The sequence below is a fragment of the Epargyreus clarus genome, unplaced genomic scaffold (assembly GCF_041222505.1).
Source record: "Epargyreus clarus isolate Ecla_fem2 unplaced genomic scaffold, WU_Ecla_fem_2.2 ptg000023l, whole genome shotgun sequence".
NCBI classification, from domain to species: Eukaryota; Metazoa; Arthropoda; class Insecta; order Lepidoptera; family Hesperiidae; genus Epargyreus; species Epargyreus clarus.
Window position 1 is genome coordinate 16,567,218 of NW_027332230.1, and position 11,286 is coordinate 16,578,503.

The 11,286-nt window shown below is 33.7% G+C and overlaps 1 protein-coding gene across 2 annotated transcripts; it reads left to right on the plus strand.

Annotated features, from left to right (window-relative positions):
- Positions 1–1,611: 1,611 nt before the first annotated feature.
- On the plus strand, positions 1,612–9,497 carry LOC140751821 (uncharacterized). 2 transcript variants are annotated; one of them, XM_073085881.1, is made up of 5 exons: positions 1,612–1,750; positions 2,590–3,281; positions 5,460–5,679; positions 7,731–7,923; positions 9,039–9,497. In XM_073085881.1, exons 2-5 carry the CDS (start codon positions 2,601–2,603, stop codon positions 9,175–9,177), a joined length of 1,233 nt encoding a protein of 410 aa, XP_072941982.1. In that variant the 5' UTR covers positions 1,612–1,750; positions 2,590–2,600; the 3' UTR covers positions 9,178–9,497. The 2 variants fall into 2 exon arrangements, with proteins under 2 accessions (XP_072941982.1, XP_072941983.1); XM_073085882.1 differs by lacking the exon at positions 1,612–1,750 and having other exon boundaries at positions 2,208–2,972.
- The last annotated feature ends 1,789 nt before the right edge of the window (positions 9,498–11,286 follow it).

Below are 11,286 nucleotides of genomic sequence, written 5' to 3' on the forward strand. Positions count from 1 at the left end.
CGTTCTGTTTCGTAAGTCAAGTCTGTTATAAATCGGGCTGTTTTCAAAATCATCTGGTCCTTTGAGACACATTTGGTAATAAAGTTAAATTTATAATTATGAAATATATCTTAATTATATCTTTAGAAATAAAAAACAGTGATTTTAACATTGATCGGTGCCACTACCACCGTGCTCCCCAATTGTCGGTAAGGTCTTCCATGTTTGTAATAAGCAAAAGTTGACAAATTTCGATCAAGCGGATATAATATAAATTGATTTATTAATAACGGGTTTTAATCTGCAATAATAAAAATATAATGACTTTATATTTTTGATATGTATTGCTTGAATGAATATGAATTAGAATCTGAAAATTTGAAGTCGGTAGAAAGGTTATCATAGAATATAACAAATGCAATGATTCAGTTGATTATGTAATAAGTGAAGTATACCCACTAGATGCTTGTGTTAACTAGGTACCGCCGAAGAATAGCTGTAAGTCTATTAGTGCGCTACCAGAAATTTCTCACTTATCATTACTTCTACTATTCACATAATATTATTACTATAATTAAACATATCATACAAACGAAAATGCCTTACCACATTCTTCAAACTAGAACATAGTAATAGGTAACTATTAAACCCACAAAGAACATTCAAAATGAGTTCAACTAATCTTAAATCACGAAAACTCTTTGAATACTTAATAGAAATCATTTGCAATCAAATAGACCAATTGCGAATAATCAATAAAATAAAAACCATCACGTTACATCACGCTTGTTACAAGTAATAACCGTGATACGGTTACAATGATTACAATACAATGTTAGTTACTGTATTGTTACAGTTCCACTTGCAATATTTGTAACGCTGACACAATTTGTCAAAGTTAGTGCTAGATCGTTTTCGGTGGCTTGTTGGTTCTGATGCAATTTCGTTTTTCATCACGAATTCATTTGGATTTTATGATGATGATTATATATATTTATTTTTGATGGATATAATAGCTCAGCTACTCTTAGACACGTACTTTATGATCGTGAATGATCATTGCTGAACGCTTATTTTATATCTATCCCCAAATCGGTTTGGAGTCGTGAGATCTGCCACAGAAATGTTGCTCTTAGAGAATTAACTTGGACCACCTCGCGTACGTTTATACGTTTAATGAATTAGGTGTATAGCAGGGCCCGCGGTTTATTACAACGACGCGTTTTACCACCTTTCTTATTACACGTTCTATTACATATCATACACTTAATATTAGAATATACACGTACGTAAAGGTAGAAAATGTCAAAAAATGTTTCGTTTGGACCAATATTTTTTCTACCACTCCGGTTTGTCAATGTGTTAACCTTTGACCTAAGCCACTCTTCAGAGCTGGGAGACCACAAAGTATTCTTGGTGTTCCTATTTATAGACCTTTTCTGATGGTGAAATATATGATACCTAGTCTTAATGAAAGAATTGAAAAGTAAAGCCTATGAATATACCAATTAACAACACACCATAATTGGTGTTTGCATCACTCTTATCTCTTCACAACGCCGCAAACAAACCGACTTCTATTTTCTTAGTCAGATTAGCAATATAAACAATTTTTACAGTTGGCTCTCATCAGGACGTCTTTACTTGTCCTGTAAATACGGCAATGTTATCTCGAGGTGATATGAGGGGCTGGATATATATCAACTGGCGGTGAACTTGGTCCCACACTGACGCAGTGGTTGTAACATGTGTTGAACATTCTCGACTAAATGTGAGTTTGATTTTTTTATCTTTTATTATTTTTATTATGTTCGATGTATACAGTATTATTAGCAGTTATTATTGTAGTGTTTATTTTAATGCAGTACGATTTCACGATTTTAGACGAGAAAAGTTACGTTGTTTTTGTTGCAAAGTATTGGCACTTGGCATCTAAGAATTTTTATCGATCCTCAGAAGTAATACAGTTACGTAGTTATGTTTTAATAAAACTTATAGTTTCGTATTATTCGAAACTCATTATATAAAAAATCACGTAAGCCTATTTTAAACGTAAATTTAATAGAAAAATACTGAAACTAAAAATAGTTTGAAAGTCATTAGTTAACGGGTTGAGGGCTAAAATCAATTCGCGCGTTGGTCGCTTAAAAAGTGGTTAAGAAATAACACTCTCAGGGTCGCAGTTCCGAGATTATAAATTATAAAAACGGAAATTGTAGGTAAAACGAAAACAAAGCTAATTGGAGACACGGGCGGTAACTTTGCGCGAGTCCATTTTGTTCCACATTCCATGAAAATCGGTTACGGGTTGTGCAACGTCCCACGGCCGCGGGCAGATAGTAAAAGTCTATTGATTCACGGCCGATTGTTTTCACTCGAAAAATCGCGAAAATAACCGAGAGGGGAAGCGATTCGCTCCGGGTTTTGAACGCTTTCTACGCGCTGCGTCCACGCAGTCCGCCCCCGGCTGCTACGCGCGAATGTCGTCAAAACACCATGTTTCACCCTGCGATGTAGCATAGTGGGCACGCAACAGATAACGCAACGGACACGTTTGTCAACGGTGAAAGGACAGTTTATAAGTATATAACAAAAAACTACCGGTTTCAGATCAGTACGAAATGCGGTACGCCGTCTGGCTCTTGGTAGTGGCGGCCGCGGTTGCCGAGATCGCGGAAGAGCCCTGGGTGGAGGAGGAAGAGTTGGAGGAGCCGTACGATGAATACGAACACAATAGAGAACGAAGGGACGTGCACGACAGCGGGCCTTACGACGAGCATGTGAGAGTGAAGCGGTGCCGGGACGAGCCGGTGTACCGGGAGCGACGATCTGCCGAGTACACGAGGACTCCTCGCCAAGTACACCAGTATGAGGTCAACGAGTTTAACGAGGAGTCTTCGTTCCCCTCGCCTCCATACGAGGAGATGCTGGCGGCAAGTGCGGAGCATTACCACAAGTTCCAGGCCCCGGGAGCCGCAAAGTACATGAAGGAAGTGAGTGCGGGACCGGTTGCGTTTGTCAGTCCAGTGTCGTCCAATAACCTTGTGCAAGTCGCTGCGTCTAATGTTGCATCCTCTGTGGTTAACCCCGCTTACCCTAGCTTACCAGTTAATGTAGCACCAGTGGAAGGTGTTGCCGTGGGACGCAGCCTGGCGGCTCTGGCTCCATTACCTCAGCTCGTCCAAGCTATCCCTGATCTGGCGGTGGCAGCAGGGCACCATCATCACAAGCACCACCATGGTGGCGAGCATGGTGGTGGTCATGCTCACCATGGATCACACCACGGCAGCCACGGCGGCCAGGTACGTTCCTTTGATAAACTTCGTCCAATATTATACAATGAAATTTAAGTTGGTCATAGATAAATGCAAATTGATATTTTTTTAAATCCAGGGATGAGTACTAAACTCCTTCTAGGTCTACTATGTTTTGATATCATTAAAAAAGAAAGAGATATTATTTAGAAATATCTAGCATGACTTGGAACATTAGGCTAACGGATTACTTTTCATTGATAATATTTCTTAACTTTTAATATTTTTAATTTTTGCCTTAGCCCGATAAAGTTTCTCCTTATGGAATCCATAAATATAAGAAAAACACTATAACGTAAGGTAAATTTTTACAATATTTGCTATAGAGAAAGAGTCTTTGAAGAAATAATGTCTAGATTTTAATAATAATAATGAGGATCTTGATTTTGGTTCTATTAGCAAATATTATTAAGCAAATCGTATAACTTTTAATTGTAATTATAAAACGAATACAAGGGCAAGTAATTAAAGAGGTTATTGAGATTGTGAGAATCGATAACGTATTTTAAATGTTACCAAACTACATAGGATGAACCAGTAAAAATTGAAACTCTTACCAAGAGCGAACAATTACGTTTAGTAAATTAGTGTTTACAAAGTTTTTTTTTCATATTAGCTTCTTCGAGTACTGTCATTCTTAGTTGTTTCTATTTTACTTTATCAATGTCGATATGCCACTTGCGAACAAAACTACGTTCATGAGTCTGTCTATATTTTGTGATTTGAAAGTAATTATCATATTTAAATTTAATTGCAGTAAAGCTAATCATAATATCACTTTTGATTGTCTTTATAGGGGCTAATTAGAAATCTCTAAATCAAAATACGTAAAAGTAAAGGATTAACGGGGATGCTTCCTTTTATTCCGACAATTTCGGAAGTGAAGATTACAAGAATTATGCAATATGAAGTTAAAATCATAGATTGTATTTATTTATGCATTTTAGTCACTTATTTTTAGGAAAATAACATGAAAAACACGCATTGAACAAACAAATATGTGAAAGTTTTCCACTAGGTGCTAAAGATGTATATATTGTCTAAAATCTTCATAAAGTGCTGAAGGTGTGTATATTCATATGCACTTTATGATATCTTCTATTTTGTGCAGATGTAAACAAATTTTCGTTTGTTTTAGCGGCTCTTTCAGCATTTACTCTAAGCATCACAGTTACGAGTCTGTAAAGTTATTTTTACAATTTACTTTTAACATCACAGTTACGAGTCTGTAAAGTTATTTTTACAATTTACTTTTAGCATCACAGTTACGAGTCTGTAAAGTTATTTTTACATCCACTGTCAGTCAGAATTTTTTGGAGAACTTATTATTAATTAATATTTCATTTTAGACGCTTTAAAATCAAAATATCAAGTGTAGCAGTAATTACGACGCATACAAAATTATTCAGAAATGCTTCAATCTGCATATTTCTTTCCAATAATCATACCTTTATTGAATAATCTAACCTAATTTTAAATTGACGTAAATAAGTCCTTTAAGAGCACGTGATGTCTTCAACGCCAGGGGGATGGAAAGGTAAACTGTCAATAGGTACGTTTCAACTAAGAATAAAATCAAGTGTGTACCTAATTTTGTGTGTTAAATCATATCTAATATTGATGTTAACAAACGGAATAAATTAGGTGGGTGTACTCATTGTGTGCGTTTTTCATGTGTGTGTTACATCAATTTATAATTTCCTTTCATTTAATCTCCATCATTTAAATTTATTACACGTTACATTAGATCGTCCTTTCTTCTTTTATTTTATTTTAATGCAATGTTTTTAAAGTTTTCCTTTTTTTGATTTATTTTTCGTTTCTTCCTATTTTCTACGACTCATTGTGAATTTAAATATGATGCAAGGTAAGGGAAACCCGATGTAAAAAAAAACAATAGTTAAAATGCTTAAATTCTGATTAATCTATATTTTATTACACTTGGCAGTATACGTAATAAATATAAAAAAAATCCATAATTATTTGTAAGAGATGTGTTCCCTGGGCATACTCGTAGTAATCTGATGGCAGATTGTATGTACAATTATTGGTGTGAGAGCAGGTTTAAATTTAGGTGAAAATATTTCATGTAATCGTTGCACAAAACTTGAAGGAAGAAAGGTTTATACAAAACTTCTGAAATTAGTTTTTATTACAAATTTATAGAGCAACAAAGGTTCCAAATCGCATCATCACGTCGACAAAGGCAATAAGGGCTTCAAGATCGATGAACATCACCGCAAAGAATACGAGGAAGCTGAAGGGAAGAAAAAGAAACACCACGACGAAGCTGGTCACAAGGGAGAACATGAGGAAGAAGCGTATGGATCACGAGGTGCCCACTTCGGAGAAAAGAAAGGCCACAAAAAGGGACATAAGACCAAAGGCAAGTTCAGTCTCTAATTTTTTTTTAGATTTTTACAATATTGAAGATTTATTCGCATGTTAAAGATTAGCATGTTGGTAGACTTATGCTTCTTTTAAAAAAATATATAATAGATTCCTAGACTATTATTTAAAAATGCAGAAAGTTCCGAGATAAGTAGTAAGATACCAATTGCCAATATTCACAAAAGAAAACTTTAAGATTTAAAAACGATATATTAAACAAATTAATAGTTAATTCTAATTTAAAATTAGTTTTTTGATGTCATAGTATTGTTGTGAGTGAGAAAGTATAATTTCTAATTGTGAAAATCAGAGCTAAACTAATGAATTTTTGCGTGAAATAATTTTGAAAGTGAATGTTACCTTCATTTGCTACAAAAATAAATATTTTGGATGTTTAAATAATTAAATTTTTCACCTGAATTTGTGATGGTTCTCTAGTAAAGTTATTATCTACAAACATGCCTGTTTTCCTAGTAGTAAAATTAGATTCATAAACACTGTGAAGACAAGGTTAACTGAAGATTTCAGAATTACTTTCTCACATGTGATAGTGAAATTTATTTATTTAGACCGACTGTATAAGTAGGATTTGAATACTTTTATTTAGACGATAAAACAAATAATTTTATTACAAGGGCACGATATTTTAGCGTAATCAACTGCACACACACACACACACAATCATAACGTTTATGTTTAACAATTACAAACATTGTCTCTCTTAGTAGCTAATAACCATAAAGAGCTACTAAACAATCCATCTTACTAAGATACAATATAATTTTGCCTTTTATTTTAATGCCTATTACTTTATTTACCTTTTGGAACACTTGTTATTAACTAAGTTTACAAAAGTAAATGATAATTAACTAAGTTAATAACAAATTTAAATTAAAACAAATCAATTGTTTCTCTATACCATATCGTTCAGCTTCACACTATCATTATTAAGTTCAAATAGTTACGGAATGCTACCGGCACATTCAAAACACGATGAGTTCTACCACTATCATAATCAAATAGACATAATAATTGCTTATTATCATTGAAAACTTATTGCGGTGAGTGAAAGCGGCGCCTGTTGCATAAAGTTATTTGTTATTCGCATTGGCTGTTTGACCTCAGCCGTAATTGAGAAAATTGGCTACAACCGTATCATTATTGGTTCAGTTAGAAACTTCTGCTGTTAAGACATTATCGTAATAATACCTTTGTAATGTAATAACAATAGTTAAAGTAATTGATACTCGGCTGTCTCCTTAGTGAGGGCTATAGACTTTTCTTAAGCTATGTACTGATTGTAGATACGCTATTAATCAGTTTAGTAATGCTGAATTTGGTCATGCAGCAATAATTAGAATTAAGTACTATTATATTCGCTTTGAAATAGAAATTGACAGTAACGAAGAAACTTTTGGCTATAAGTTTAATTTTCCCCTTGATTTTCGTTTCACTTTAAATGTAATTGTGTTACTTAAACTACTTTTACATTGCGCTGTGAGATATCTGTCAGCGAGTCATTATTAATTGTATAAATTTCACGACCTTTAAATACTCTACAAGAAATCCAACTATTATTGTATTATAATCATTAAATTTCCAATGATAGCGGTGATAGCCCAATAGTTTAGAAACTCGGCCTCTCGAGGGGTCCGAGGTTCAAATACGCACCTCTGATTTTTCAAAGTTATGTGCGTAGTAGAAATTAATTATCACTTGCTTAAAACGGTGAAGGAAAACATCGTGAGAATACCTGCATACCTGAGAGATTTATATAAAAAAATCAAAGGTATGTAAAGACTACCAATACGCACTTGGCCAGCGCGGTGGACTATGGCCTAATCCTTCTTATTCTGATAGGAGACCCCTGCCCAATAGTGGGACAATAAAGGGTTGATGACGAATCATTACATTTGATACACTAATATTATCAAACAGCCTATGCCTACGTTACGGGGATACTTCCTTAAAATCACTTACTTTTTTAACACTACCACCAAATCTGACTCCAACACTCCCACTGACACTTCTATCTCCGTATTCCAGGCTACCACAACAAGTACCACAAGGACGAGTTCCACAAAGAGCACAAGTTCTACGATGACTTCCACAAGAGCGGCGAGCACCACCGCTACGGCAAGTTCAACGCCAAGCACGCCAGCAACGAAAGCGGCAAGAAGAAGGCGCACCATGTCAATGCTGGACACGATTACGTAGAACGCGGGAAGAAGGGTTACAGGTGAGCATATTTTGAGATCCGGACACATCGTCACTTTTGCCATGAACACGCAAGAAGTGAAATGAATTTCCTCTAGAAGTATTCCCGGAGCGCTATGAAATAGGGTTTCAAGGAAGGTGTAAAAACAACAAGATTTCCTTCAAATCCGGCGAAACTGCTTTATCGCTATGGTTAACTATAAAAAATTGAACGATGTCATAGGCTATCCTCAACCCACAATAAACACATTTATAGAATAGAAAATAATGGCTTATAGAAACAAAAAGCCGTTTGAATAATTAATTCAAGCTTTAAACGCTTACCAATATTTTTTACAATTGTATTATTCCATAAGTATACAAATAAAAATTACCAATATTAGAAAAGTACAAGTCACGGAAGAATAAAAAACTTTAGCCTGGAATATAGCATGGAATATATATTTAGTGTTACTATTTCAATACAACGCAATCCAAGGACTTAGCAAAAAAAAAAATAAACGTCGGCAAGGCTATAAAGAAGATACGAAGAATGCATAAATTCTAAGAAATCTCTCATTTCGTTAAGACACTCCTTGAAGTAAAAAAAATAATAATTTATAATTGATATTTAGTAAAGTATTTAACATTTCACTACTAAACATAAAAAGTAGAAGACTGGGTGTTTTGTTATAAACATTAAATATTTACCATTTAGATAAATGTAAAGCAAGATACTGGAGCTAATGCTTTATTAATTATTTGTAAAAATAATGGCATTTAAAAAACAAAATTTAAAAGAGAATAATTATTTTTAAAATTAAAAAAGACAAACCCACTGAGTTTCTTACCGGATCTTCTCAGTAGAGGTCGCGTTCCGATCCGGTAGTAGTTTAAGAAAATATTGTAACTACTGACAATTTGTAAGTGCCGCCGTTGGCCTATACAAAAAAATAAATATATTTCACCTGATTACGAAAATTTTAGTTGCTAAAATACCTTGTATTTAGTTTAATATTTGGTCAAACAATAGAGGAAAAATTGATCGTCTTTTTTATACAAAGAAACAGCTCGATTTCTTTTATTACATCTCAATTAAGATTTGAAATAAAATTTTATTTGAGGTCTCTTAATAAATTGTTCTTTTTCTCATTCCAGCAATAAGGGTCACATGGACTCCGACCACAAGGGCTACAAGGGCAAATCTGGTCACGAGGAGCATCACGATAAGCATACAGAGCATGGCCACAAGGGCGGCAAGGAAGGCGGCTCTCACTGGGGCTACGGAAAACACTAGCTTTAAGTATGTTCCAAACCTAGCATCTTCAAGACCTGACAATACAACCCTAAATACCAGATTTGGACTATTTTGTCCGAATTATATTTTCGAAAACTATTGTGGTTTAAGTGAAGTCTTGGATGGGACTCTGTTACAATGACCCAGTTAAATATAACCTATAATAGTTTTGTTTAATTTTGTACTCTTTGTGGTTAAACTCCAGCGGCACCACCGCCATTTCTTGCCTATTTCTGCCTTAAGCATTGTTAAGCGTAGCTGTTTTCCGGTTTGAAGGGTGTAGTGAGGTAGACATACTTATCTGAAATCAAACTTAATCTTCAGGTCAATGCACCTGTGACGGATTTAAGGTAGAATTTTAGTCTTATCTAGGAATTATTACGGATCTCCATGGGTAGTAGTAGCCATTTACCATCAAGAGAACTACGTGCTCGATTAGTACGTCATAAGTTCATTCCACATAAGCTTTTTACTATGCACGATAAAGTTACTGAAACTTTACTTCAACTCTTCAAGTAATAAAAAAGAATTAACTCAATTTGTCTGAATCCAATACGTAAAATACCATGTATATGTATTTAGGTAGTATGCTAAGGCTGTTTTAGTAATAGCGTAAGATTTAGGATATCTTGTGGGAACTGATTGTCCAGTTCAAAACTGTCATATTATGAAATAGTCTGTTATTTGCTTATTAAATTTTTATAGCATAGCAATATTTAATTTGTGTGTTTGTTTAAAATGGAAACACGAATATTTATGTATGGCGTTGATTTATGCTTAAACTTTTGATTTTTTTTACTACTTAATCACAATATTAGATAAGTACGTTTTGAAATGTACAAACCGAATAAGAACAGAAGAATTAAAACTAAGTATTATAAGCAAAACCTTCGGTCAGTTAAGATTTAAATGATAGGGAATGTCGTCTTGGGAAGGATCTGCTTTACGAAATTACGAAAATGTCTCGAATCCGACTTCTTTGTTAATGCTATTATAATTATGTTTTTATTGTATTCTCACGAACCATATTTCATATTTTTATAAAATTCATAGATTAAATAAATAAATTACATAAATTGGTAATAATATGACCGATAAGGTAATGTAATTATTGTAAAACTTGTGAAATATAACAAATTTATGGAGTTAGCTAATCCCATAAATAAGAATCAAAAAGTTAAAAGAAACTTAAATACGAATAAGCGCCACCTCAAGAAATACATTCGCTTATAAATTGAATTATTCGATAATATTTTATGCTTCGCCATAAATCAAACAGCGTAATTATTTACCTTTTAATATTAAATTTATAATATGTAGGTCATCACAAACTATCGTGTGCCTGACAACTTGTTTAGAAATGCAATTTCAAACCGTGTTAACGAACAAAGAGAACAGGTGTGGTAAAATTGCACAAAAACTTATTTTGTAAGCGAAACTAAATGTTCAATTGTTCAGTGTTTGACCTTAGACCATATTTTCTTTGCTTCGATTTCGATAATCCAATACTTTTGAATGACTTTTTGGGCGTTGAACGCTTTAGTTATTGTTACACTTCTGAGTTTTACTTGTCTCTAATGGGTAGGGTTAGGTCATGGTTCACCATACCAACTTTTACCAATTAAGCCCTTTGCCGAAGCATCAACGTGTATGATCGAAATTAATGTAAGTTATTTAATTTATATTCGTACTTTCCTTTTCGGTTTAGTTCCAGATCGTAATTATTTACACGATAACCGTTTAAAGACGGTTGATTTTAATGTTTTTAGAATATCTTTCTCCGAATATCTTTGCGTGTAAGCTCGCTTCTAATCCTGCTATCCTCTTCATGTAAATGAGGTGTGATGTAACTAAAGAATCGTATAAAATACAAATGTTCGCAAACGATTTATTTTATGTAAGCATTTAAAATAGGTCTTTTAATTTGTTGATTATATTTTAATACAATACTGCCATCTGCTTGCTCTTCTCTGGGATATAGTAGTTAAGCAAATTTTAGTATACGAATATACCTACTAAAATTTGTATTTGTAAACTTTTTAATATTAGAAGTATTACATTACGAAGTTAAAATTATACATATTTGTAATTCAAGTATTTTCAATAGTT

Bases quoted from the DNA above. Each gene is read 5' to 3' on its own strand.
- LOC140751821 (XM_073085881.1), top strand. From the start codon at position 2,601: ATGCGGTACGCCGTCTGGCTCTTGGTAGTGGCGGCCGCGGTTGCCGAG. The intron at 3,282-5,459 runs GTACGTTCCTTT...ACAAATTTATAG, and splicing joins ACGGCAGCCACGGCGGCCAG to AGCAACAAAGGTTCCAAATC. The intron at 7,924-9,038 runs GTGAGCATATTT...TTCTCATTCCAG, and splicing joins CGCGGGAAGAAGGGTTACAG to CAATAAGGGTCACATGGACT.